At 51.2% G+C, this 26,902-nt stretch overlaps 1 protein-coding gene across 1 annotated transcript in view; it reads left to right on the top strand.

Moving 5' to 3' along the window:
• The window catches only part of Gli2 (GLI family zinc finger 2), a 284,190-nt gene that overhangs the window by 200,702 nt on the left and 56,586 nt on the right, over nucleotides 1-26,902 (top strand). The window contains exon 3 of the mRNA XM_075987716.1: nucleotides 18,233-18,338. Coding sequence (XP_075843831.1) covers nucleotides 18,233-18,338 — 106 coding nt within the window. The remainder of the gene's footprint in view (nucleotides 1-18,232; nucleotides 18,339-26,902) is intronic.

Below are 26,902 nucleotides of genomic sequence, written 5' to 3'. Positions count from 1 at the left end.
CTGGCCTTGAATTCAGAGATCTACCTGTCACTGCTTCCCAGTGCTAGGATTAAAAGAATGGGTGCATCCTAAGACATTCTTCAATTCCTTTTCACAGGTTGGCAGCTTAGCTGGCTGGGGTCTTGCCCTGAGGTCACCAATCCCTTTATTTTCTCCTCATACTATACCTTTTGTATTTTTTCTTGCTCAGCTTGCTCCTTCTCACTATAGATGCACATACATGTGATGACTAATAGCCAAGCAACACAGTCAGTACTAGACCATCTGGAAATCTCCTCTGCCAACGCTGTTAATCCAAAACTCTGCAGTTTAGCTTCACACAGATTTTTTGGGCAAGGGCAGAAAGCAGCCACGTTCTTTGACAAAACATCACAAGAACAGTCTCTAGGCCACAGCCTGATATTCATCTCCTCTGCATCCTCTTGAACCAGGCCCCCACAGTTCAAATCATCCTCAGAACCACTGTCTTCCATGCTCCTGCGAAGATGGCCCATTAAGCCCCATTTTATAGGGTCAATTGCATTTCTAGTCCAGAGTCCCAAAGTGTTCCGTTTCCCTTCAAACAAAATACAGTCTGGCCTGTTACAACAATAATCCAGCCCCTGGTACCAACTTCTGTCTTCTTTTTATCCAAATCACCACATTTTCATTCAAACCACCACACTGTGTAAGTATGAAGACCCAGAACCCTTGTTGAAGCTAGGTGTGGCAGGCTGCCCTTACAGTCGCAGAGCTGGGGAGGCAGAGACGGGTAGATCTCTGGGGCTCTCTTTCCAGTGTAGCCAAACTCAACAGGTCAGTGAGAGACCATGTTTAAAAAAGGAAAAACAAGGTGGGCTGAACTTGAGGATCAACAGCTGTGGGAACCTCTGGCCCTACATACAAATCCATGCACACACTGCACCCCCCCCCCCCCCACAAAGTCACTCATTTGTTGAATCACACATTCCTCTTCATTCCTTAAACACTAACCGTGTTGTGGCCTGGACCATTCTTCCAAACAAGCATGGCTCCCCCAAGGGAAAGGAAAGACTCTTGGTCCTGTGAGCATCCTGGCTCTCTGTGTGATCACCTTACCTCCGAGTTTGGTTCTGTCACCATCAGATAGTGACTATCGCAGCTGACTGGGTGCTACTGGTGGCCTGCAGGAGTGTGCCTGATCACTGGGGTGGCAGGCTGGGTATGCAAACCTGTGACGAGGCACAGTTCTCAATGGTCACTGCCTACCGGAGTCCCCTGAGATACTAGTGTTACACTAGGGAGATGCTTGTTGCCACAGAAGCGTGAGAACCTAAGTGTGGTCCCTTCTGACCCACAGTAGAGAAGCCAGTTATGGTGGCTCGTGCTTGTAAGCCAGTGCTGGGGAGACAGAGACGGGGACCCCTGGGGCTCATAGGCCAGCCAATCTAGCTGAGTCCATATACTCCAGAGTCAATTAAAGACCTTTCTCAAAAGGTAAGGCGACAGGACAGGACAATGTGGCTGAATGAGGAAAGGTGCTTGCCATCCAACCTGACAGCTCAGATTTGCTCACTGGGACCACATGGTAGGAGAGAACCTGTTTCCTTGTGTTGTCCTCTTCTTTGTGTGTGCACCGTAGCCTGTGCACACCCGCTGTCCCAGCCAGGGCTTCTATTGCTGTGATGCCTCGCTGTGACTAAGCAACCTGGGGAGGAAAGGCTTGGAACTCCCAGATCACACTCCCTTGAGTGGGAAGTGGGAGACACTCCACAGAAGAGGAGCCTAGAGGCGGGAGCTGGTGCAGAGGTCATGAAGGATCATAGCTTATTGGCTTTCTCCTCATGACTTGCTCAGCCTGCTTTCTTATTGTACCCGGGACCACCTGCCCAAAGATCGTACCATCCACAGTGAGCTGGGCCCTCCCACAACAATCATCAATTAAGAAAATGTACCACAGGCTTGCCCACAGGCCAGTCTGCTGGGGGCATCTTCTCATTTGAGGTGCCCTCTTCAGAAATGATTCCAGCTTGTGTCAAGTTGACATAAAACTAGACAGCATACCTGTATAACTTGCATAAACTCATACACTCATAAATAAATAAGTAAATAAATGTAGGAAAAAACCACTTAAAAATAAGGTGGAGAGTGATTGATGAAGATATTCAATGTTAATTAGTCTCTGCCTCTGCACACATGCTTGCACATACAAGTACACACACACACACACATCCACCCACACAGAGAATAGCGCCTAGGTTTCTGCAGCTAAGTTGAGCTGGAGACTGCTGTTTGTTAGTTCCCTGGTAGCCTTGTGCGTTTAGGCCTTCCACCCAGAGTTGAAGTCGTCATGAGGCTGAGAAGAAAGGTATACCATGCCTCCCTCTGGCCCAGCAGAGTGAGTGGAGGAGGGAGGCCTGCTGCCTGGGCCAGGAGGTGGGAAGGACAGAGAGCCTCAGGCTTCTCTGGGCCATTAAAGTTTATCGTTCACCACAGCAGTGATTGAAAAAGGCTTTTTGCAGGGCTGAAATGTGAGCAGTGAAACTTGCCAGCTGATATGGACGCTGGGGTGCTTATCCCATAAAAATACCCTGTGTGTCAAAGGCTTTCAGTAAATGTGCCTGGGAGTATTAGCAGTCATTTCTGCCAGCCTGGGGCTCCCGAGGGTGTGTGGTAAGGGGCTGTGAAAGGGATTCCCAGTTCCTGCGAAGGAGCACAAGGAGAAGAGGGCAGAACCCACAGCAGCTTGTGGCTGCATTTCCCTGTACAGCATCCCAGCAGTTTGAATGGGACTGTGCCTTGGGTATCCTCCACCTTACCAGCTTGGCTTAGGAGAGGGGCAGGTATGTTGACAGCCAAGTAAGGCATGGATACTGTTATGTTACATTGCTACCTTTGTGTGACTTCACTGCTGGTCCCAGGGGCTGTCAGGGAATTCCTGGGATTCAGAGAGGCTGTGGTGTGGGTAACTTAGTCTTTCATCTGTAAAAGAGGAGTGGTGACAGAAATCAGGGGACCCCAGATGGTGTGAAGGGCTATCATGTGTTGGCAGAAGCACCTGAGATTGGTTTGTCACTGTGGTTCAGTAGCTGCTCACTGCGAGTTTGCATGTGAACAGTGCATGTGTGATCGGTGCTGCCTTCATCCTTATCCATCGTCCATCATGTTCTTGGTGAGAGGTCAGGGGACAGCCAGAAGACTGTCTTCATGAAGTATGGTATGGGTGACGCTCCACTGTTTCCGTACAGGACCCTGTATGCCAGTGACTGGTCTGCCCTGTGTCATGCTGGGGCCAGCAGAGCTTTCTGTCCCCTGTCCCCTTTGGCTTGGGTGGTGTGGAGCAGGCACACACTCAGGGGCTGCCCAATAGTATTCAGAGCATGGAGGCCGTGTGTAGGCTGGCGGAGAAGAGAGTGAGCGCTCCACGGTACCTCTGGCCAGCAGCCACAGGGGACACCTTGTACAGCCCTTGCTGTGTGTGTCAAAGCTGTTGTTTTCAAAGTCTGTGCTCTGCTCCCTCCCCCCCCCCACCTGCCACAAAGGCTTGTGCTGGAGTAGGGGCCCTGCCTATCTAGGAGGAGGGAGAGGGCATCGTGTACCCTTCCTACGAGGGATGGCTCCCTCGGGCATAGCCCCAGCTTCCACTAACAGGCCACACAGGCGTCTGCTCTGGAGCTGTGGTTTGGAGGAAATCGATGTTATGGGAACAGCTCCCAACTCTTCTGGTGTCTCTGCCTGGTGAAACTTACGTGGGTGGCTTGGTTTGGGAATCATATTTTGCCCAGAAAGGAAGGGGAAATATCACCCACCTGGCATGTATATGACTAGTAGGCAGACCAAGGGAGAAGCCATGTGCAGGAGAGCCACCCTCCTCTGCCTAGAAAGCGTGTTAATGGCCCCAGAAACACTTTGGGTGTGTTCTCTGTAGCCTATCGGGAAGAGCTAAAGTTCTTAGCAGGGCGTCCCCTAAGCTACCAGAAGCCATAGATGGCAGTGTGGGTAATTGTCAGTCCTTCTTAGGAACAAATATACCCTCTGCCTTTTGACTGCCGTGGGGAGGGCGTGGTCTTACCCAAAATGCCCTACCTGGGTAATGTTCTCAGAACACTTACGGAAGACCTGTAAGGTCTTCTATCTGGGGCCTCTGTTGTCCCCGCTTCTAAGTCCAGCTCTTGTCTCTGTTTGCCTCCCTCCCTGGTCAGTCCTGCTGTGTTAGCTCCATCCCCACAACCTGTGTCCCTGTCACTGATGCAGCTGGCTCTAAAGAGTTGCCCTGGAGGGAACTTGTGGCAAGTACTGGGAATGTAGAAGCTCAGACAGGAATGCTGCACTCGGGCGGGTTGGGGACTAGATGGTCCACGCTTCACCTACAAACCCGGTTGACAGGAGGATCGTCTTCGCTCATCCTGGGCCACCAGCTGTGCCCATAGCCTTGGCTACAGCTGGCTCCTCACAAGCCTTCATACGCACTCTTCCTTAACATTTTCCTTCGCAGGTATTAATCACATGTAATAATGAGTTCATTAGGGTTTTTTCATGCATGTACATGTGTTTTGATCATGTTTACTTTCCATTACCATCCCTTGGCCCCCTCGCTCCCACTGATCCCTTTCCTGTTCCCAATAATCCCTCTTCTAGGTTCATGATTTTTTTTCCCTTTCTTTTTGGTGGCCTCATAGGGTTGTTAAAAGGAGCTTGGGTGAGGGGTCGTGTCAAAAGTGTGCGCTGCTCACCAGCAGCTTCAAGACAAGAAAATGTCTATCCCTCCTCCATTACCTGTTTGCTGCCTATAGATCCCCACAGGGGAGGGGCCGCACGAGCCTCTTCCCCTTTCTTCTGGTGTGTTCCTAGGAAGTTCCTGAGTCTGTGAGAGCTTTTTCTCATGTGTGATGGTATTCCAAACTGTATGTGAAGCCTGCTAGCCACATACAGGGCTGGTGGTCCTGTGTCTCTGTTCCTGCACTTTGCCTATGCAGTGGTTTCCCCGTCCCATGTTCTATCCCAAGTTTCACTTCCTTGGAGGGCGGGGTCTGGTTACCTCTCCCAAGGAGACTTGGTGCATCCCAGAGGCATAGAACACCTTCATGTCGTTGAAGTTGCCTAGTGGCCACCAGATCTGAGCTTGGCCATCTTGTCCGCACACTACAGTGTCTGTCCAGGACTTCTCACCCAAATCCAGGGCTGTGTGTGATAATTTATGCAAATGAGGGAGGGTGGGTGGTGGACAGAGTCACAGACATCCATCACCCCATTTCCCAGCACCAGCCATCCTTCACCAGGCCCTTAAAAGATAATACAGTTTTTGTTTAAGGCAATTACTTAATCTTGACAAACTCCTGTGTTAAGCAGGGCTATTAATGGGGCCTGCCATTAATCAGTGCAAGCCCAGGTGGGTGCTTTCTCTGAACTGCCATCACTCTTGGGGACCCAAGGTGGGCCCTTTGCCATCCTTAGAGCCCTAATTACAGAAGCAGCATGCTAACCACGGCCATCCCACGTGGGCTGCAGGGGCACCCAGCCATGGGCAGGAAAGAGGCCCATTTTTAATGCCAGTCATGAGGTTTTCTGAGCCAAGCAGGATGATCCATGGGGGTTATTAGTAGGCACCGGGAGCACAGCTGGGGAAAACAGATAACACCGCTCCTGACGGCCCCTCCTGCACTTAGCATCCGCTTTGTCGCCTACCTGGTGGCACGCAGAAGCACTGCATGGAGCCCCCGCTGTGGGCTGCAGTTATGTTTGGGTGGACAGGAAGGACGTTGAGAATAGTGTGCCTGTTGGGTATCCTTAGTTCTGGTGTCCCCATAAAGGAGCCCGGGTGTCAGTGATCCTCATAAGTGTGATCTCACACTTATGGCCCTGTCACACCGATACCTGGCCCGGGATGTCAGAGGGGAGCTGCCCTCCCCACCCCCAGGAGAACCAGTCTTGAGTGGAACAGAGACAGAACCCAGTGGGTCTCCCACCATCCAGGGAGTTTCATTTCTGTTTGGGCAACAATGTAACTTAATAAAAAGCTGCTTAGGAAAGATAAGTTTATTTCAACTTGCCTTTCAGTTATGGTCTATCATTGTGGGGAAGTAAAGGTTAAACCCTCAGACAGCTGGCTACATCCGCAATCAAGAGCAAAAGGAACTAAATCTGCACACATGCTCATTGGCTTGTGTCCAGCCGGGTCTCTTCATCCTTACACCAGTCAAGACTTCTGCCTAGAGAGTGGTGCCGCCCACAGGCCAATAAGTAATATCAAAGTGACAGAGCTAACCATCACAGTGGTCACAGAAGAGATGCCACCGTCTGATCCCACCTGTGACGATGGATCAGAATCTCTGAGCCTGGCTATGACACTAATCAGGCATGACGAGGGTCAAGTCACCATGCTGCTCCATGCCTCGGTTTCCTCCTCTGTAAAATGGGGTGAATGCTAAGCTTTTCCTGTCTGAGGGCTGTGGGGATCAATGCATTAAGAACGGACACATTCAGGAGAGTGTGACACAGTTCTGCTGTCAGAAGCCTTCTGTGAGGGAGCTGGAGTTCTGGAGACTCCACCAGCCCCCCGTCCCAGTGTGTGAGGAGTTTCCCCCTGGATATTGAGTCCTGTTTATTTTATAGGAAGTCAGCTTCATCTGTTTTTAATTCACACACTTAGCTCATCAAAATATTGTTTTGCAAGAGGCTTTTTGATGTCTAGGAAGCCTTTGGAATGGCTCTTCTTTATAGTCTAATTCCAGGAAGAAGGTTCTGGAAACCACATTGATTGATAGGTTGGCTCATATGGCCATGTTTTCTTTTTAAGAAAAGTTACACTTACTTATTTGTCTATGTGTATGTACATGGGTTTGTGCGTGTCAAAGTCACATGTGGAGGTCAGAGGACAACTTGTGGAAGTTTTGGTTCTCTCCCTCAACCTTGTGAGTTCTGTGTTTGAAACTCGGATCATCAGCCTTGGCCACAGGCTCCATTACCCATTGGGCCATCTGGCCAGCCTGTGGCCATGTTTCCATGCCTTAGTTTCTTCACGCAGGACAAACTCTTGACAGGGCTTGTGGAGCAGACTCCAGGGTTGCTGGTGGATCCCCCATTACCCCTGCTAGCGAAAACCATCATTTCTATCGGGAGTGGTAAGAGTGAACGGGATGGAATCGGGGAAGCTTGGTGGGAATAGCACATACTAGAAAGACGTTTGCTTCAATCCATGGTGTGATACAGCTAGGAGCTGGGCTCCTGGACATGTTGCATGGCTTGGCAGACACATCTCAACAGCCCCAGGAGTCCACACACCCACCGCCTTATTTGAGCACACCCCAGCTAGCCAGGAAGGCAGTGGTCAGTGATCCAGCCAGGATGGAGGCAGGCCGCACTGACCAGCACTGGCCGACCTGGTCAAGGGTGTGGGAGGTTAGAAGGAGTGTCACAGTGTCGCTTGGTAACCATCCTCCAAGCCCTGAGAGACCTTGTGAGTTCCATGACTGAAGAGATGGGAGGGAGGGAGGACATGTTTTTTTTAATAGTAACCTTTTATTACCTTCATTAAGTGACATAAAAAAGTTATAGAAAGCTAAGATGGGGGGAGTCTGAGGGTGGAGGGAATTCTCATTCCCATGTTTTATGTGTTGATAGACTTATGATTAGCCTGGACTAGAGATCCATCAGCGTGCAAAGACAATGGTGATAACTGCTTAGGCCTGAGCTGTCGGATGTGGCAACCACAGCTGCATGTGACCGCTGGGTGTTGGTGATATGTCCCAGGAAGCTGCCCAGGAGGGAAGGAAGGGTACCAGATTTTGTGGACTTAGTGGAACAAAGAATACAAAATGTCTCATTAACAGTTGTGTGTGGAAGTATATGTGCATATCTGTCTGGAGGCAGAGGACAACCGTAGGTGTGGGTCCTCAGGAGCTGTCCACCTTCTTGGTTTTTTGACAGTGTCTCATATCCTGGAACTCACTGATGCGCCTGAGTTGTCTGGTCAGCTAGTGAGCTGGCAGGGCTCCACCTGGCTCCTCACTGGGAGCTTAGCTTCTCTTGCAAGCACTGTGGCAACTGATGCCAATGTGGTTCATGGGGACATAATAGTGGAGTGTCACAGATGTCCTTTAGAAAGAACCAAATGCCCCAGACTCTGACTGCACAGCCTGGTAGCTGCCAGATGAAGAGGTGAGATGAAAAGGGGTAAACAGGGAGTCGGTCACAGGCACAAGGAGCAGGGTGTTGGGATCACATCTTCACCAAGTTAGTTTACCAAGCTCCGCCTCTGCAGTGGGTGCCAGGAGCACGGGGGCCCCAGGCACCAGTTTGTTGACTGCATTTTTTTCGGGTCTGTGAACTTGGCTGGATTTCTTTTTTCTCTCTCGTCTCTCTCCCCCCTCCCTCCCTCCCTCCCTCCCTCCCTCCCTCCCTCCCTCCGTGTGTGTGTGTGTGTGTGTGTGTGTGTGTGTGTGTGAACTATGCATGCCCATATTATATGCGTGTGTGTAAAAGCCAGAGCACAGCCTCAAGTGTCATATCACAGGAGCTGTCTACCTTTGATTTTGGAACTCAGGGTCTTTCACTGCCTGGAATTCCCCAAGGAGGCAAGGTTGGCTGGCCTGCAAGCCCTGGGGATCTGCCTGTCTTTGCCTCCCCAGCTATAGGACTACAAGCAAATACTACACCAAACTTTTCTAACATGGGTTCTTCCAGGGGATCAAACCCAGGTCCTTGTGCTTGTGAGACAAGCACCTTAGCAGCTGCGCTGGCCCTGCCCGTAGATTCACACCTTTTCAGAGTCCCAGAACCACAGTCCTGCGCGTCACATCCGCTGTTTGTTCTGGGGGCTATCACGCAGCTTTCTAGGAAACAGGTTCTACGAACTAGACAGTTGCCCAGCATATTCAGGCTTGACCTATCTCATGTTTCTTCTGACCCGGGGCTGGGGAGATGCTCAGATGGCAATGCTTACCTTGCAGGATGTGGGCTCGGGTTTGATGCCCTGTGTCCACTGAGAAAACACTAAGCATGGTGGTGTGTGCTTGTAGCATCATTGCTAGGGAGGTGGTGACAGGCAGCTGCCAGGTGCCACTGACCAGCCTGCCTAGCCTGATGGCTGAGCTCCAGGTCCCAGTGAGAGGCCATGTTCAAAAGCAGAGAGAGAGAAAGAAAGTGTCAAAAAAGAAAAGAGGAAAGAAAGAGGATCAAAAGGAAAAGAGAGGGAAAGAAAGGAGGAAATGTGGATGGTGTCTGAGTGACACCAGAAACTGTCCACTCACACACACGCACATGCACACGCATGTGCGCACACACGCATGTGCGCACATGAACAAGGACACACAAACTCCCTAACTCTGGACCCACTGGTCAACGAGAACTGGTTGAGTAGCCCCATCTGCTCCCCATGACAGATGGCGGGGGTTTCCAGGGTCCTGCGAAGCTCCCCTCTGTGTCCCAGCCCCTGCCGAAGAGGATGGAGCTCAGCGGAGCAGGTAGTAGCGACAGCCACACTGGTGCTACTGCGGGCTCTGCTGTATGCTGTCTCCCTCTGGCTCTGGCCTGTCACTGTCCTCACTTCACAGATGAGGAAACTGAGGCACAGGATGACTCACTGAGGTGACACCCTCAGCACTACCCTCTGGGCTAGCCCCAGCCTGCTCTTGTAGTCTGTCTCCTGTTAGGTCAGGAACACCATCTAAAGGGACAGATTACACGGTCCAGTCTCCCCGAGGTTTTGGATGGCCTCTCCCTTGGCATTTTCCGAGCACTCTTGGGAGTCTGCTTGTTTCTTCTCTCTTGCCTTCCTAGCCTTGAGCTCAACCCCAGGACACTGTCCACATGCAGCGGCTCCTGCTGGCTCCAGCCCAGCCCCATGTGCTTTTCCAGTTGCTTTTTTGTCAGTAATGCCTCAGCCAGGGGTAGGCCAAGGTGCTAACTCAGTCTGCTCTTGAATGTCCAGCGTGATTTTGACACACACACACACACACACCCGCCAAGTAAGACCGAAACACTTTTTAATCTCATGCCGTGAAGCAGCCACTCAGGACATCATTCTTCGTATTAAAAGCATCCTGTGAGGCGATGGCGCCCAGCAGGGGCCTGTGACAGCAGTTTGTCCTGTGGCTGGTTCCTGGGAACACATGCCATTTGTGCAAGGCTCTGAAGACAGGCGCGCTAGGCCTTGAGGACTGAGGTGTGCTTGCTTCTTAACTGTTTTAGTGCCAGCCATTCTAGCTCTGAGGTGTGGGCCTTGAGTCCACCTGACTGACAAGCTAGCCTTGGAGGCTGTCCACACAGCAAAGTGGACTGAGGACAAGCCCAGCTCAGTGAAGACTCCCAGCTCTGGTCCACTCCTTCATCTTTACAGTGCTAAAAAGTATAGGTGACCCAGAGGCTGCATCCCTGATGATGCCAAGGCCACGTGTCTAGACATTGTATAAATGAGGGCTACCCACACATTCCTTTGTCGTTTTTACCCCGCACACAGTGGCCACAGGTACTGGAGAGGCACGTGGGGAGTAACCAGCCTGAGCTGTCTAGGGGTTGCGGCCCGGGATGTGATGGGCAGCCAAGAGGGCTCCATTTGCCAGAGCCCCTGTCTGCAAAGCTATGGATCCTGCCCTTTGCATCTTGTTTTGCTTTTGGTTTTCAGCTTTTGTTTTTTTGTTAAGACTGGAATTGGTCGATTCAGCTAGGCCGGCTGGCCGTGAACCACCAGGAATCTGCCTGTCTCTCCCTGCCCACCACGGGGATTTCAGGCATGTAACACCACACCCAACTTTTCCTTTTCCAGGAAAGAGAACCCAGACTCAGCTCCTCAGGCTTGTGTGACAAACACTTTACTGCCTGAGCCATCTTCCCTTCACCACCTTTTCTGGTCAAAGACATAAGTGTCACTTGTTACCCATGCCCTCCCGGTAGGAGGAGAATGACCCAGTGACTTGTTACCCATGCCCTCCTGATAGGAGAATGACCCAGTGACTTGTTACCCATGCCCTCACGGTAGGAGGAGAATGACCCAGTGACTTGTTACCCATGCCCTCCCGGTAGGAGAATGACCCAGTGACTTGTTACCTATGCCCTCCCGTTAGGAGAATGACCCAGTGACTTGTTACCCATGCCCTCCCGGTAGGAGGAGAATGACCCAGTGACTTGTTACCCATGCCCTCCTGATAGGAGAATGACCCAGTGACTTGTTACCCATGCCCTCCCTATAGGAGAATGACCCAGTGACTTGTTACCCATGCCCTCCCGATAGGAGAATGACCCAGTGACTTGTTACCTATGCCCTCCCGATAGGAGAATGACCCAGTGACTTGTTACCCATGCCCTCCTGATAGGAGAATGACCCAGTGACTTGTTACCCATACCCTCCTGATAGGAGAATGACCCAGTGACTTGTTACCCATGCCCTTCCGATAGGAGAATGACCCAGTGACTTGTTACCCATGCCCTCCCGGTAGGAGGAGAATGACCCAGGGAGCCATCTGGACAGGAGTGAGAATTCCTTGCACTGTCTTGTCAGCCAGGCTTGTTCACTTTGGAGAAAAGTGATAACATAATTGCCCTAGATTTTACTTAAGACACAAGGAGCTGGGCCGTGGTGGCGCACGCCTTTAATCCCTGCACTCAGGAGGCAGAGGCAGGTGGATCTCGAGACCAGTTGGTCTATAAGAGTTTCAGGACAGGCTCCAAAGCTACAGAGAAACCCTTTCTCGAAAAACAAAAAAATAAAATAAAATAAAAAATAACAAACAGACACAAGGAAGACCCTTTTTCTGATATATCTGTGTTTGTGCATCCGCAGGCACACTTACACACCTGTGTGTATGTTCCTAGAGGCCAGAGGCCAACCTCAGATGTCACCCTCAGGAACACTGTTCACGTCCTCAGTCAGTCCTCCCCTCCCCTCTCCCCCGCACTGGCACGGCGCCTACCACTCACCTTTTGCGCGGGTTCTGAGGATCAAATTTGTGACTTCATGTTTACAAGGCAAGCATTTTCCCATCCCGACTGAGCTATCTCCCCAGCCCAGACATGGGAGGTTCTAAGCTGAAGGGACATGCACCATTATTCACTAACTGGGAAAGTTCAGATAGATTCTTCCGTAGTGGGAGAGAAAGTGGAAGTCCCTCTGGCAAGGCACCATGAGATCCCTTCATTTCAGGAGGTCAGCTGGCTCCAGCTTCAGAGTGCCCGCAGCAGGGTGCTCACCCGAAAAGCCCGTGATGGATGAACAGCAGTGAGTGTCCTCCCCAGGGGCGCAGTACCCTGACCTGAAGGCTCTGGAGGCAGACAGTTGTTCCGGGAGTTAAAAGATCTGCTTTCCTGACATGGGGCTACCTGGAGGCTCCAGAGAGCCAATTGCTTCTCTAAAGGAACACACGCGCACACACACTCACACACACGCACACACACACACTCACACACACGCACACACATACTCACACACACTCACACACACGCACACACACACACTCACGCACACACATACTCACACACACTCACACACACTCACTCACACAAACACACTCACTCACACACGTGTGTGCACTCGCACACAACATGGACTCTCAGTACAAGCACCTTTCATTCTTGGATGTTTTGGTCCCCTGGCCACAACCCAAGGGCAGAGGACCCAGCATTCAGGATCAAGGGCACTATGCTTGCTTTCTTGACCCTTGGTCATAGAGACAACCACAACACTGGCCAGTCAGCTCCAGCCAGCTGCCCTTCCTTGGCCTCATCGCCCTGCAGGCTGCATCTATATATGCTCGAGCCTTATCACAACATAGGCCTGTTGTAGTACTTATTTTTCCTGTTGCTGGGACAAAATATCCAACAAATGCAACGTGGGAAAAAGGATTTAAAGAAATTATCTAGGGAAGGACCTGGCTCCCAGCCCATCCTGGTCGGAAGGCACCGGAGCAGGAACATAGATGTCTGGCCCATCACAATAGGAAAGCATGGGAGGGGGAGCATAGGTGTCTGGTCTATCGTGGTGGGAAGACATGGGCGCAGGAACTCTGGTGTCTGGTCCTCCATGGTGGGAAGACATGGGCGCAGGAACACAGGTGTCTGGTCCATCGTGGTGGGAAGACATGGGCGTAGGAACACAGGTGTCTGGTCCATCATGGTGGGAAGACATGGGCGCAGGAACACAGGTGTCTGGTCCATCATGGTGGGAAGACATGGGCGTAGGAACACAGGTGTCTGGTCCATCATGGTGGGAAGACATGGTTGCAGGAACACAGGTGTCTGGTCACTTTGCATCTGCCCTTGGGAAGCAGAAAGAGATGAGTTCTGCCACTCAGCTTGCCTTCTCCTTGTTATTCAGTCCAGGACCCCAGCCCATCAGTGGGGGAGTGAATAAGCTCTTCCTCCCATGGTTTGTGCATTTGAGTACTTGGTCCCCAGTTAGTGGTGTGGTACATTTTGGGAGTTGGGGGAGGTGTGGCCTGTGTCACTGGAAGTGGGCTTTGAAAGTTTAAAGAGTTTCCTCTCTGCTTTGTGTTTTCTGTTCATGACGTCTCCTGTCAGCTTTTGTTCCAGCTGCCGTGTGTCTTACTGTCACAGCAGACAGTTATCTCTCTGCACCCATAAACCAGATAAACCTTCCTTCTATACATGGCATTGTTCATGGTGTTTGTCGCAGCAGCAGTACAGAAACTAATACGCAGCCCCACACTGAGGGCAGGTCTTCCCTGCTCCGGGAAACCTTTCTGGAAACACCCTCATAGCTTCACCCAGGAGTGTTTTTCTGTGGTGATTGTACATCCCATCACACTGACAGTGAAGAACAACCAGCACACCACCTATGTTGTGCAAAGGCTCAACAGGTACCTGGCAACAGGGCTTCTCCAAGAAACACGCTTCTCTGGTCCACTCACACAGGACACACGTCCTCTGAGCTGGTTCCATCTCATAGTCAGAACTGAAAAGGCAGGAAACTCGGAGGTGCCTGTTCTCCAGGGAGTGGACAGCCTGTGCTGTGGGAGAATGCTCTTGTACCCTGTAAAGATTGGTCACTTGTGTTGGTTTGCTAAAACACTGACTGGCCAGTAGCCAGGCAGGAAGTATAGGTGGGGCGACCAGACTAAGAGAAGAGGAAAAATGCAATCACCAGCCAGACGCAGAGGAAGCAAGATGAGAATGCCTTACTGAAAAAAGGTACCAAGCCACGTGGCTAAACACAGACAAGAATTATGGGTTAATTTAAGTTGTAAAAGTAGTTAGTAATAAACCTGAGCTAATAGACCAAAAGTTTATGATTAACATAAGCCTCTGTGTGTTTCTTTGGGACTGAACAGCTATGGGACCCGGCAGGACAGAAACTTCTGCCTACAAGCCTGGAGGGCTGAGGTGTCTCCAGTCTGATACACAGGACCCAGTCTACGGGTCATGTCCAGTGGGTAGCCTCTTGTCCCCCTCTCTGGGAGGTGTCTCCATGGCGTGTGTAACTTATCTCGGAACCGTCCTGTAGCTGAAATGACTTCTAGTTGTGTTTCCCTGACTCATGTGTTCTGAGTTCTCTGCGTAAGGACCCCACTTTGCTCACCGCTGTGGTTGTCATGAGGCCCTAACGAGTTCAGCCTCCAGGGAAGGACTCTCTGCTTCTGTCCAGCAGTTTCCTCACACAAATGTCTCCTCACCAGACCCTACCAGCCAAGGAGCTTGTGGTGTTTGAGTTAGCATACAAAAGTTTTGGACTTTTAGTGGCAGTCACCTCCACTCTCCCTCCTTAGGGTCTCGCTGTGCAAGATCAAAAACAAATGTGCAAAATGTGCATTTTTCCAGGGGACAGGGCGTGGCCTTTGAACATTCTCCATTTTGAGCTTCTTCCTTAGAAACTTGAAAAGAGACGTTTCTTTGAAATGGCATATGGTGTGTGTGTGTGTGTGTGTGTGTGTGTGTGTGTGTGTGTGTGCGTGTGCATGCACGCTGTGCTGGAAGGACGTGATTTAATATGGATTTTTTTCCTTGAAAAAACAAAACAAAAAAACCACAATAAAAACATACGCTTTCAGCTGGCATATATATTTATTTATTTAAGTGTGTGGATCTAAGTGTGTGTGTGTGTGTATATATATATATGGGTGAAGAGGTGTATAGATCTATGTCTGGTGCGTGTGTGTGTGCAGGTGCCCGTGCGTTTTGCAAAGACCAGAGCAGGACATCAGTATCTTCCTCTCTCACTCTCCACCTTCTTCCTTTGGACAGGGTTTTACACTGAACCTGGAGGTAGGTTGGCAACCAGCAAGCCTCAGGGACATTTGTCCCTGTCCCCTACAGTACTGGCTTCCAGGTGGCCGTGCCCAGCTTTTACACACGTTCCAGGAATTAGACCTCAGGACCTTATGCTTGCACGGCAGGTGCTCTGACCCGCTGCACTGTCTTCCCAGCCCAAACGTAGCTCTGTTTCCTGTTTCTCCTGGTGTTCCTGGGCATCCTCTCAAGAGCCAGAAGCTAAAACTTCCTCACAGAGAGCTTTGGGCAAGTGTTTGTTTCTGGAAGCTTCCATCAGGAGCTTGAGGGGGATGACCTCCACTGAGCTGAAATATCCAAGACTTAAGATGAACCGGTGGTAGCCTTCATCCCTTTACTTACTTGCATGAAGAGCTGGGGCTGCAAAGACTGCATGGTAGCTGTGGGTGTTAAGCCTGAGTGTGAGCCTGGGAGTGACAGAACGAGTGTGTGCTGTCTTGTTACAGCAGGGCTCCAGGGACTGGGCTGCAGGCTGGTGCAAGGGCCAGTGGGCCAGTGAACTGTGTGTGGCGATACAGAGGGCCGTAGACACGAGCCACAGAAAAGGGAGGCCATCTGCTTCTGTGCAGCTTAAGATACCAGAACCAGGCTGGTTCAAGTGCCTATTGTTCCCCGCTGGCTCCCCGCTGGGTCTGGTTTGCCAGTTTAGTATGTCAGAGAGATGTGGTTTCTGTTCGCTTAGTCCCTAGTGGAGAGCTCCACAGGCATGGGATGGTGAAGTTAAAATTTCAGAAGCCTGGAGGGATGGTTCGTGGGTAATAGACTTCCTGCTCTTTCAGAGGGCCCCATTCAGTTCTCAGTACCCATATCAGGACCCTTAATGCGACTCTAACTCTGGGGAATCGGGTGTCCACTTCTGGCCTCTATGGGTACCTGTACACATGCAGCATACAGTATACATGCCCACGTGTGTGTGCGTGCAGACACCACACACACGCACTAAATTAGTAATCTTTTTTAATTCAGGGGGAAAGTTTCCTCTCGTTGAAAATTCTTCCAATTAAAGCAGGTTGGGCAGCTCATGCTACGATCACAGCAGTCAGCAGGCTGATAATTTTAAGAGGGAGGATTGTCATACATTCAAGGTCAGCTTGGGCTGCCACATAGTAAGACTCTGTCTCCCACGTCCCCTGAAATTGATAGCGTTAAATCAAAATGTCTACCAACAGCTTAACAGATAAACAAAATGTGGTATATCCATACAGTAGAATAGCATTCAGCCTGAAAAGGAGAGAAATTACAGCCTGTTCCACAATTTGGTGAACCCCAAGGACATACGCTGAGTGAAGTCAGCCAGACACAAAAGGACAAGGGCTATACTGATGAAAGACTGACTGCAGAGTGACTATTGTCAGAGAAAGGGACTAGTGGGCTGTTTGGTGGGGGCAGTCCACTTTAGCGTGCTGTGAAGTCCTGTAGGTGGAGTGGTGACAGCCTCGTGGCGTGAGTGTGGTGTCGCCTGACTATCTAGAGTGGTGAAAATTATGTTTGTGGGCATGTTCCCATATGTGAGGTGCATGTGTTGTCTGGGTGATGTTTGCACGTGCACATGTGTACGGAGGCCAGAGGTTAGTCTCTGTTCATTCTTCAGATGCCGTCCACCTTGTTTTCTGAGACGCAGTCTCTTACTAGGATTTGAGACCTGGCAGTGGGGCTGGGCTGTCTGGCCAGAGAGCCCCAGGGATCCTCCTGTCTTTCTCCTCAGAGCTGGGTTTATGAGTGTGCACCACCTCGCCAGGCTTTTCATGTGGGTTCTGACTTTGAATTTGGGTCCACTCAGTTATCTCCCAGCCATGCATGCTGGCGGGTGCCTCCAGGACTGAAACCACCAACACACGTGTGTCAGTTTGGAGCTGAGTCAGCCCCCGACTGTGCTTGGCCTGCGCTCAACAAATCATCGTGATAATTGCAGGATGCTCTTTGCTTATTGAAAGAAAATTCCTGGGTGCCCCAGAGGCAAACGTAATTATAGGCTTTAGGAAAACAGGGCCTTTTAACAAGTAGGCTGGGAAAAGGCAAAGGACTGGAGCGTTCCCGTTCCTCTGTGCATGCTTCCCGCAGTCAGAAGGCTGGTGGCCAGGGAAGTGGGGCTGGGTCTGACTGTGCATCTCTCACATCATCGGGGCGGCTGACAGCTCTGTGTGCCTGGATAGATGCGCTGAAATAAGGCTGCTCCTCGTAGTCTCAATGCTAGGAAATTCTCTTCCATGGTACTGTGATAAAAGAGTTAAGTTTACCATTGTTTGGGGCTGGGGAGATAGTAAAGAACTTGCCATGCACTCATTAGGATGCAGTCCCCACACTCGTGTCAGAAACCTGGAGTGGTGACATGTGATATGCTTGCTATTTCAGCACCGGGAAGACAGGGACAGGTGGGTCACTGGGACTAGCCAGTCAACCCAGTCTAATCAGTGAACCCCAAGCCCCGTTGAGAGACCTTGTCTTATAAAAAGTGCAGATTGCACCTAAAGACAACACCTGAAGTCGTCCTCTAGTCTGCACATACATGTGAACACGTGCACACATGCACACACACACACACATTTATGTACGCAGAGCAGAGAATTAGCTGTCTAAGCAAATGCCCCCAAGCCAGACCAGGCCTTGTTTCATAGATGGTTCTAGGTAAACATGTACAGCCCGTGTGCACACTAGATCCAAAGTAGCTACCTGACGCTACTGAAGCCACACGCAGCCAAGCCGGGGTGGGCAGAAGCTGGCGGGAGTCGGATTCTGTCAGCACTGTCAGCCCTGATTTGTGGCCAAGCTGGGTTCCCCAAGTTCAAAGAGCATTGAGCTGCTTGTCTTTGTCAAGAGCACGGCTGGGGATCTTTTATGTGGAAGATGTAGGATTCTCAGGCTGGCTTTGATTATTTATTCATCCCCTTCGTGGGTGTGTGATAGCGCAGGCATCACGGAGTCCCTTGTCCTGACCACTCTCGCTCAGGAATTCATGGAGCTTAAAACCTTTTGAAAATTATTTTTCCAGGGAGGGGGAAAGTTTTTGAAGTCCTCTCTCTCTCTCCCTCCCTCTCCACAGTTCCTCAGCAGCTCCTGCCGCCTTTCCATGCGCCTTTGCCGATTGACATGAGACACCAGGAAGGACGGTACCATTACGATCCTCACTCAGTCCACGGTGTTCATGGGTAAGTGTTGGCTTCCATCTGCTTGCCGCTCCTGGTGTGCAGCCACTGTTCACCCATGAGCAGGTGATACTCGCATGCTTGCCACCTTCTGGTTTCTTCTGAGTAGCAAGCTCGGGTCACGTGTCATCACTACGGCCTGGGACTTTAAGCTTCCTCGTTGGTCCCTACATGATTGGAGGCTCATCACCCATCCAGTACCCCAAACTCAAGTCAGGAATATAACCTTAGGTATAGACTGCCCTGGCATAATGGTTTGGAGCCCCCCTTTTTACTACCCCAGGTGTCCCCTCCTTTTTAAAACAAGCCTAGAGTGATGCCTTGAGTTCTCCTCCTGCCTCCCATCTTGAGGTCCCGAAGGAGAAAGGGAACACGTTGATGTGCCTGGAATTTCCACCCAGGACCTCCAGCCCCTGGTAGACGCTCATTCTCTTGGTGTTTGCTCCGTTCTCAGCCCCTCCGCCTCCTGCACCACTACTCTCCTAGCAGAGGAGAGACCCCATGACTCTTCCCACTGCAGGGGCAGAGAACATGAGCAGAGCAACATGAGGAAGGAAAGTTCATGGTTTGAAGCTACAATCCATTGTGGTAGAGAAGTCGTGGCAGCTGGTCACACAGCATCCACCTTCAGGAAGCAGAGCGAGATGAATCCGGTGCTCAGTTGGCTTTTGCCTTTTCTTTTTCAGTGTGGGACCCCAGCCCATGTCATAGTGCCTCCCATAGTTAGGGTGGGTCCTCCCCAAATAACCTAATATAGAAAGACCTTATAGGCATATATGTGTGTCTCCTGCGTGGTTCCCATTGCCAAGTTGATGGTCAGTTTTAATCATCACAGGGGTCGAGGCCTTGGCCCTTTCCCTACTCTCAGCCTCTGCACCGCCGTCCATGCTTGGGACGCGAGTCCCTCTGCCTGTCCCCTTCCCCTCCCACTCTACTCTGGCCTTTGTCTAGGGTGCTGACCCTGCCTTTATGGCTGGCTCCTGTTGCCTGCCTAAGCTCTAGAACCTCCTCAGCTGCAGAGCCACCTCCTGAGGAGAACTGAATGCGACCCTGTCTGTATTGTAACACTGTTGCCATAGCAGAATAAACTGTTATCATATGCGCTCCACATAGACTCTGAGCTTCCCTTGGGGATGTACTGACAATGACAGACCCGTAGAATGCACACACAGAGTGTTGAGCAGAGAGTCCCCGCTGGCACCCCACCCGTGAGACGCTATCTCCCACTAGAAAAAAATTGGTTGGCATAGCCGTGCACTCGATGTTCAAATCATTGTACCTTTGCTACATTCCAGCCAGCCCACCAGTGACACTGTTTCAGCACAACTACTGCTTTCTAGACAGTAGACAGACAACCCAGGACTTCAGCTTTCTTTTGAAACAAATTTTAAGTTTAATGTCGGGGAATGACAAGATGGCTCCGTGAGTGCAAGCCTGGTGACCTAAGTTCAACCCCTGGGACCCATGTCAGGCAGAGGAGGACCTCTAACCCCCACACACCCACATACACAGATAATGTACCATACACAATAGCCACGTTTTCACTTTGGAGTAAATTCAAGCATGCAGAAGTTGTAAAAAGTAGATAATATAAACAGCGTGTCCTCCATTCAGCTATTCAGACGTTAACATCCCATATCATCCAGTACCCATATGGTGAAGTAACTCACATATCTGATGCAAATGTGGATAGTTTTCCCTTAAGTCTGTGTTTCCTTGGGCAGGATCTCACGCCGAGTACATGAATTTGTGTGTGTGCAAGCGTGTGTGCACACACACAAGTGGAGGCCAGAGCAGGACATCAGATGCCCTTCACTGTCACTCCTAGAGACAGAATTTCTCCCTGAACCTGAAACTAGACAGAGCCAGGAAGCCCCTTTGTCCTCTGGTTTCTGTCCCCCCACAGCAGTGGCTTACAGATCCGCAGCCATGCCCAGTTCTCTAAGTGGGTGCTGGGGATTAGAACACAGCTCATGTCTTGCACAGAAAATGCTCCTGTCCACTGAGCTATCTCCATAGCCCCTTAGCCATGAAAGTTACCTTGTCGCTCACTGGCTTCTGTGACCTTTGCAGCAGACTGGATAACTACGGGGTGTGTACTCACTTCCTGTAGCTATAACAAATGACCAGCGCAGTAGCTTAACAACACGAATGTTTGCTCACGCAGTTCTGGAGAGAACACGTGCCTCTGTCTTTCCCCATTTCTGGGAGCCTGTATCTTTTGACTTGTAGCCCCAACCTCACAGCATCCCACCTTTCCCCGGCACCCGCCCTCACGCCGCTCCTCCCCTGGTATGGCATTCTTCATGGCTGTCTTTTATCAGAGGCACTTGCTGCTGCTTTTAGAGGTGGTCTAGCTGGCTCCAGGATCATCTCTGCATCCTAACATCTTCCCCCAAATCACAGCTATGATGCAGACGACATTGACAGGTTCAATAGATCAGTATACATGCCTTCTTAGGGGCTAGTCCTTAATTATGTGATATCACCGAGTCCTGGTGTGGAGGCTGGGAGGTAGCCCATGCGCTTCTGTGTGGTTTAGGGGACTTAGCCCTGGAGGATCTTGCCTGTCAACCCCACTGCCAGGAAGCAGTGTAGGCCCTGTGACTTGGTAGGTCATCCTGAGAGGCTCCTTGAGAACATCAGGATAGCTGGATTCCACCCAGAAGGCCAAGAGGCACACCTCCTCTTTCTCCTACTCCCTCCATCCCAGGTGAGAACTAGACGATGCCTGTAAGAAAAATGGCCCCGTAGTTCTGGCTTCCGTGATTAATGTGGTCCAAGCCTGGTGGAGTCCCCAATCCATCAAGCCCCTGTGGTACTCTGCTTGCTACCACCAATGTGTCTAATTACGCAAGCGTCACACGGCAAATGAGGTACCGTGTCATCTCTAAGCCCCGGCCTGCCTCTCGGAGTCATAAGCTTCTGCTTACTGCTGGGAGCACTTGGTGCTCTGCTCAGCCCCTTCCTGCCCCACACTGCTTGAACACTCAGATCCCTGCCTGTGGCTCTTAGGATCCATAACTCCGGGAGGGGAGGATCTGAATATGCAGGCTCTGAGTTCCATGGTCCCTGGCCTTCCATATACCCATAGGAGGGCCTGGATCATACCCAAGGACTTGCTGTAATCTCAGCCCTGCCAGGCTGCTGCCAGTGCAGAAGAGGTGGTTCATATGAACCCCCAAGCCTCATTTTTCTTATTTATGAAGCGGGCATATCTATTGAACGTTAGGTTGCAGACTGAAGGCTAGTGGAGCCATAGATCCAGTTTTCTCTTTGGGGAGCTTGTTCTTAGAGCTTCTGGGAAGGAAATGGCAAGCTCCCCAAGAGTCTGTCTGTAGATCTGCAACCCCATCCCTTGCAGACTCCCCCAGGTGCTGTGATTCCAGGAGAGTGGCAGATGCCATTCTCAGATCCCCAAGGAAGTTTGCAGGCCTCGGGTTGCTAGACTCTGGGACGCCAGAGGGCTATGCATATACTGGGTGCACCGCAACTCAGTGTGGCCCTCCTCCCCACCCTGTCACATCCGTGGAGATCCACATCTCCACCCCAGATGCAGGTCCACTGTGGAACACCCACCAATTATATGACTTCTGAGACCTATAAGAAGGGACCCCAGCTCTGCCGCGTGGTCCTGAGCACTGCTTGGAGCTTTTGTCATGCTGCTGTCTGTCTGTCTGTCCATGGTGCTAACCACTCTTCTGATAAATCTCTTAACAAAATGGCAGTCCGCCTTAGTATCCCCATTGAATGCCAAACCCAAGACCTCTCACTGAGATGATCTTAATGGTGGAATCCTCTGAGTTGTCATTTGTAACAGCCACAAGCCCGCTTATTTGCGCGACTGTGGCTGTGCATGCATAGGAGTGGAACCAGAGAACAGCCTCAGCTGCTGTTCCCAAGAGCTTGCCTTTTTTTTTCATTTGAGACAGGGTTTCTCTGTAGCTTTGGGGCCTGTCCTGGAACTAGCTCTTGTAGACCAGGCTGGCCTCGAACTCCCAGAGATCCGCCTGCCTCTGCCTCCTGAGTGCTGGGATTAAAGGCATGCGCCACCACTGCTCGGTGGGAACTTGCCTCTTAAGATAGGGTCTCTCACTGACCTGTAATACCCATACAAAGTAGGCTATTATGGGTGGCCAGCAGGCCCTGAGGTTCTGCCTGTCTGTCCCCCCAGCAGTGGATTGAAAACACACGCCATGAATTATCTTCCTCTACCGTTCTTCACATCGTTGTCATTGTTATCATCATCATATTCTTTCATGACACGGTCTCTTACTGGACCTGGAGCTCACCATTTCAGCTAGGCTAGCTGGTCAGCGAGTTTCTCGGATTGGAGGCTGGCCTAATAGACACTTGCCACCACATCCAGATTTTATGTGGGTATTTGGGGTATCCAAACTCAGTACTCATGTTTGCCCAGTAAGCACTTTGCCCGCTGAGTCATCTCACTGGCTCCTCAGCTTTTTTTTTGTATGTGTATGTGGCAGGGGAAGGGGGATATTGAGACAGGGTCTCATTATGTAACTCTGACTGGCCTTGGATTCAAAGGTCTGCCTGCCTCTGCCTCTAAAAGGTGTGTGTCACCGTCACCCCTTTTTGTTAGCTTTGTTCAGTTCGGGTCTTTATGCTTGAAGGTGAACAACAGTTTCCTGATTACGCCATCTCACTAGCCCGAGTTAGGATGGAGCAGTGGTCTGTGAAATAGGTTTGGAAGCATGCTCTTTGAGATTTGTTACTGTGGGTCTCCATTTACCTGTCCAGAAGAGAGTTCATCACAGGTGGGAGGACAGACTGGGGGCACAGGTAGGTCAGAAATGGGACTCAGGGAGGAGGGAGTCTTTCTCCTCAGTGGAGGACTATGGACATTTGTCTCTCCGTGGCCCCAGGAGCAGGGATGATGGTCAAATGTATTACCCAGGAAAAAGTCATGGGATGAAGACCGGGTGAGAACTGCTGGGTATCTGTGCTGGCTAGTTTTATGTCATCTGAGAGGAAGGAACTTCAGCTGAGAAAAATGTCTCCATAAGATCCAGCTGTGGGCAAGCCTGTAGGGAGTTTTCTTAATTCATGATCAATGGGGGAGGGCCCAGCCCATTGTGGGTGCTGCCATCCCTGGTGGTGGTCCTGGGTTCTGTAAGAAATGGGGTTGAGCAAACCACAAGAACAGGATAGTAAGCAGAATCCTACCGTGGCCTCTGCATCAGCTCCTGCCTCCACATCCCTGCCCTGTGTGAGTCTTGTCCTTTCTTTGATGATAAACTGTGATTGGAGGCATAAGCTGAATCACCAGTCCCTTTCCATGCCAACTTGCTTATTATTGTGTATGGCGGTATGGCTCATGATGCCCGTGTATGGCGGTATGGCTCATGATGCCCTTGTATGGCGGTGAGGCTCATGATGCCCGTATATGGCTGTATGGCTCATGATGCCCGTGTATGGCGGTATGGCTCATGATGCCCGTGTATGGCGGTATGGCTCATGATGGCCGTGTATGGCTGTGTGGCTCATGATGCCCGTGTATGGCGGTAGGGCTCATGATGGCCGTGTATGGCTGTGTGGCTCATGATGGCCGTGTATGGCGGTATGGCTCATGATGCCCGTGTATGGCTGTGTGGCTCATGATGGCCGTGTATGGCGGTATGGCTCATGATGCCCGTATATGGCTGTATGGCTCATGATGCCCGTGTATGGCGGTATGGCTCATGATGCCCGTGTATGGCGGTATGGCTCATGATGGCCGTGTATGGCTGTGTGGCTCATGATGCCCGTGTATGGCGGTATGGCTCATGATGGCCGTGTATGGCTGTGTGGCTCATGATGCCCGTGTATGGCGGTATGGCTCATGATGGCCGTGTATGGCTGTATGGCTCATGATGGCCGTGTATGGCGGTATGGCTCATGATGGCCGTGTATGGTGGTATGGCTCATGATGCCCGTGTATGGCTGTGTGGCTCATGATGCCCGTGTATGGCGGTATGGCTCATGATGGCCGTGTATGGCTGTGTGGCTCATGATGGCCGTGTATGGCGGTATGGCTCATGATGGCCGTGTATGGCGGTATGGCTCATGATGGCCGTGTATGGCGGTATCGCTCATGATGCCCGTGTATGGCGGTATGGCTCATGATGGCCGTGTATGGCGGTATGGCTCATGATGGCCGTGTATGGCGGTATGGCTCATGATGGCCGTGTATGGCGGTATGGCTCATGATGCCCGTATATGGCGGTATGGCTCATGATGCCCGTATATGGCGGTATGGCTCATGATGGCCGTGTATGGCGGTATGGCTCATGATGCCCGTGTATGGCTGTATGGCTCATGATGCCCGTGTATGGTGGTATCGCTCATGATGCCCGTGTGTGGCGGTATCTGATGACTGTGTATGGCGGGCGGTATCTCCCATAATGCTCGTGTACATTGATACTGTCCCTGAACTTGTAGTGCGACATCTTGGCTGTGGAAAACACCAGCGATGGGGGTACACTGGTCAGGGCTTCTCTGTGACCCCCCAATGTGGACACGCTCCCAAAATTTCAGAGGAAGAAGAAAAAGCCAGCTGAGCCTGGAAATAACCCCACCTGTAGCATCTGCAATGCCCATGTTGCCATGAGAAAAAGGGAGCCCTTTGCTCCCCTCTGGGTCTCTGCTCTTAGAACAGCTTTGCCAGGATGTTGGAGGGAACGTGGGGGAGTGTGGTGGGGCTGGTCCCCCAGAAAAGAACCACTCTCATGGTGCACGTTGGGCCCTTAAGCGGAAGGCCATGCTGATGGTTCAGGAATCTGGTGTCCGCTTTGCTCTCCGTGTTGCTTGTGGGCCAGCTCTGCTCTGCTCTGGGCTTCCAGAGAAAGTCAGTCGGAACTGCCTTTAGCCTAGAAGACTTTAGAGAAACCTCTCAGGGTAGCAAGCCCCAGTCTGAGTGACCTGGGATGTTTCTCTTTCAGACAGGATCTCCCATAGCTCAGGCTGGCCTCAGACTTGCTCTGTAGCTGGGGATGACACTGGACTTCTGATTCTCCTGCTTCCACCTCTGGTGCTGAAAATACAGATGTGCACCACCATCCTTGATTTATTACGTCAGGGATGGAACCCAGGACTGTGTGTGTCAGGCAGCCCCTGCCACCCGAGTTCCATCTCCGCCCCCTTCTCCCCACACATACCTTATAAAGATGTTTGGAACCCAGCTTCAGACATTCTGATTTTTCTAGCCCAGGATGAGGCCTGGGGGATCTGCTTATTTGTAAATTTACACAGGCCAGTGTTTAGGGATGTCCCTACTTGTTTTATATCCAGGAACAAAGTCCAGAGCTGTGGGCTGACTGCCCTTTCAACAATAGCAATAGCCCCCTCTGAAATGGGAACATTAAAATCTCCTGTGCCTCTCCCACTCCCAGTTGAACCTCAGCCCCACCCGGGGTGACCTGACCTCATTCGTACCCCAGCTTGCAGAAGGCATGGAGTGTGTGCTGGAGAGTGACCAGTGCCCTGCTGTCTTCTCGTGTCTTCCAGCCACCCCACATTCTATGTCTGACTACAGCAAACGACTCCCTGCAGATCACTTGGTCCTGAGTTAAACTTAGTTTATAGTCCTGCAAGGCCACTCTTTATAGAGGGCAGAAAGGCCCCAGCTGGGGACAGATGGCTCTGGGGTCTCACTGTCAGTTCACGGAAAGTCAGCACTCTGGCTGGCGTGTGAAGGCAGTAGACGGAATGCCAGGTGGTGGGCACACCTTACGCAAAGTCCCCCGAGGGAACCGTTTTACAAACATAAGTTCCCGCCTGTTTCCAGCAGGAGCATACAAATGGAGATACCAGCCCGTACATTGGCACACTGTCAGTTAAGATGGTCATTTCTTTGCCGGGACTGTACTCAGCTAGCTGACTTTCTAGTCTGGAGGCTTTGAAAATGGCTTTCCCAAGGTCGTTGTTGTTGATAAACACTCACCTGTGACTTACTAACGTGATTCTGGGGCTTGTGACAGTCTTCAGCCATTCAGCAAGGGCAGCAGCTGGGCAGGAGGAAACGTGGCTGATTGCTTCCGGATTCTTGGCTCCGTACCTGTTTGTGGGCGCACTGTATCTGCTTTGTGCGTCTTAAAGAACCGTCTTCTCCACAGGCAGATGGGAGAGGACGTTGGAAGGGCATGTCACCTACCAGGAGCCTCGTCCCTCCTGCCATGGCTTCCCCAGCTATGTTGCTGTCTATCTTTGGAGCTCTTTCTCTCTAAAACCTGCCACAGATCAACAGACAGGTCAGCAGATGGAGGGAGAGCCTAGAGCAGACTGTGTGGACAGCCTGCCCTGAATGGAGCTGCATAGTCTGAGAGGACCCTCAGGCAAAGAGACCTCTGGGTCAGGCCATCTGTGAAGTAAAATCAAGACCTACCGCCATGCAGGCCTGGAAATGCTGGCCCTCCCCATTCATAAGAGGGAAACTCAGACACCGGAAGGCAGGTTGCCTCTTCCTTGACATACCCTGTGTGTTAGACTTTGTGATAGATAAGGAGAGAATAACTTGAGAGATTTATTCAAACTCAAGTTCCTGGGACTTCAGTCCATGGTCGCTGGTC

This window comes from Microtus pennsylvanicus, chromosome 10 (assembly GCF_037038515.1).
Source record: "Microtus pennsylvanicus isolate mMicPen1 chromosome 10, mMicPen1.hap1, whole genome shotgun sequence".
NCBI lineage: Eukaryota > Metazoa > Chordata > Mammalia > Rodentia > Cricetidae > Microtus > Microtus pennsylvanicus.
Note: the sequence above shows the minus strand (reverse complement) of the source record. Positions and strands in the feature narration are given on the sequence as shown.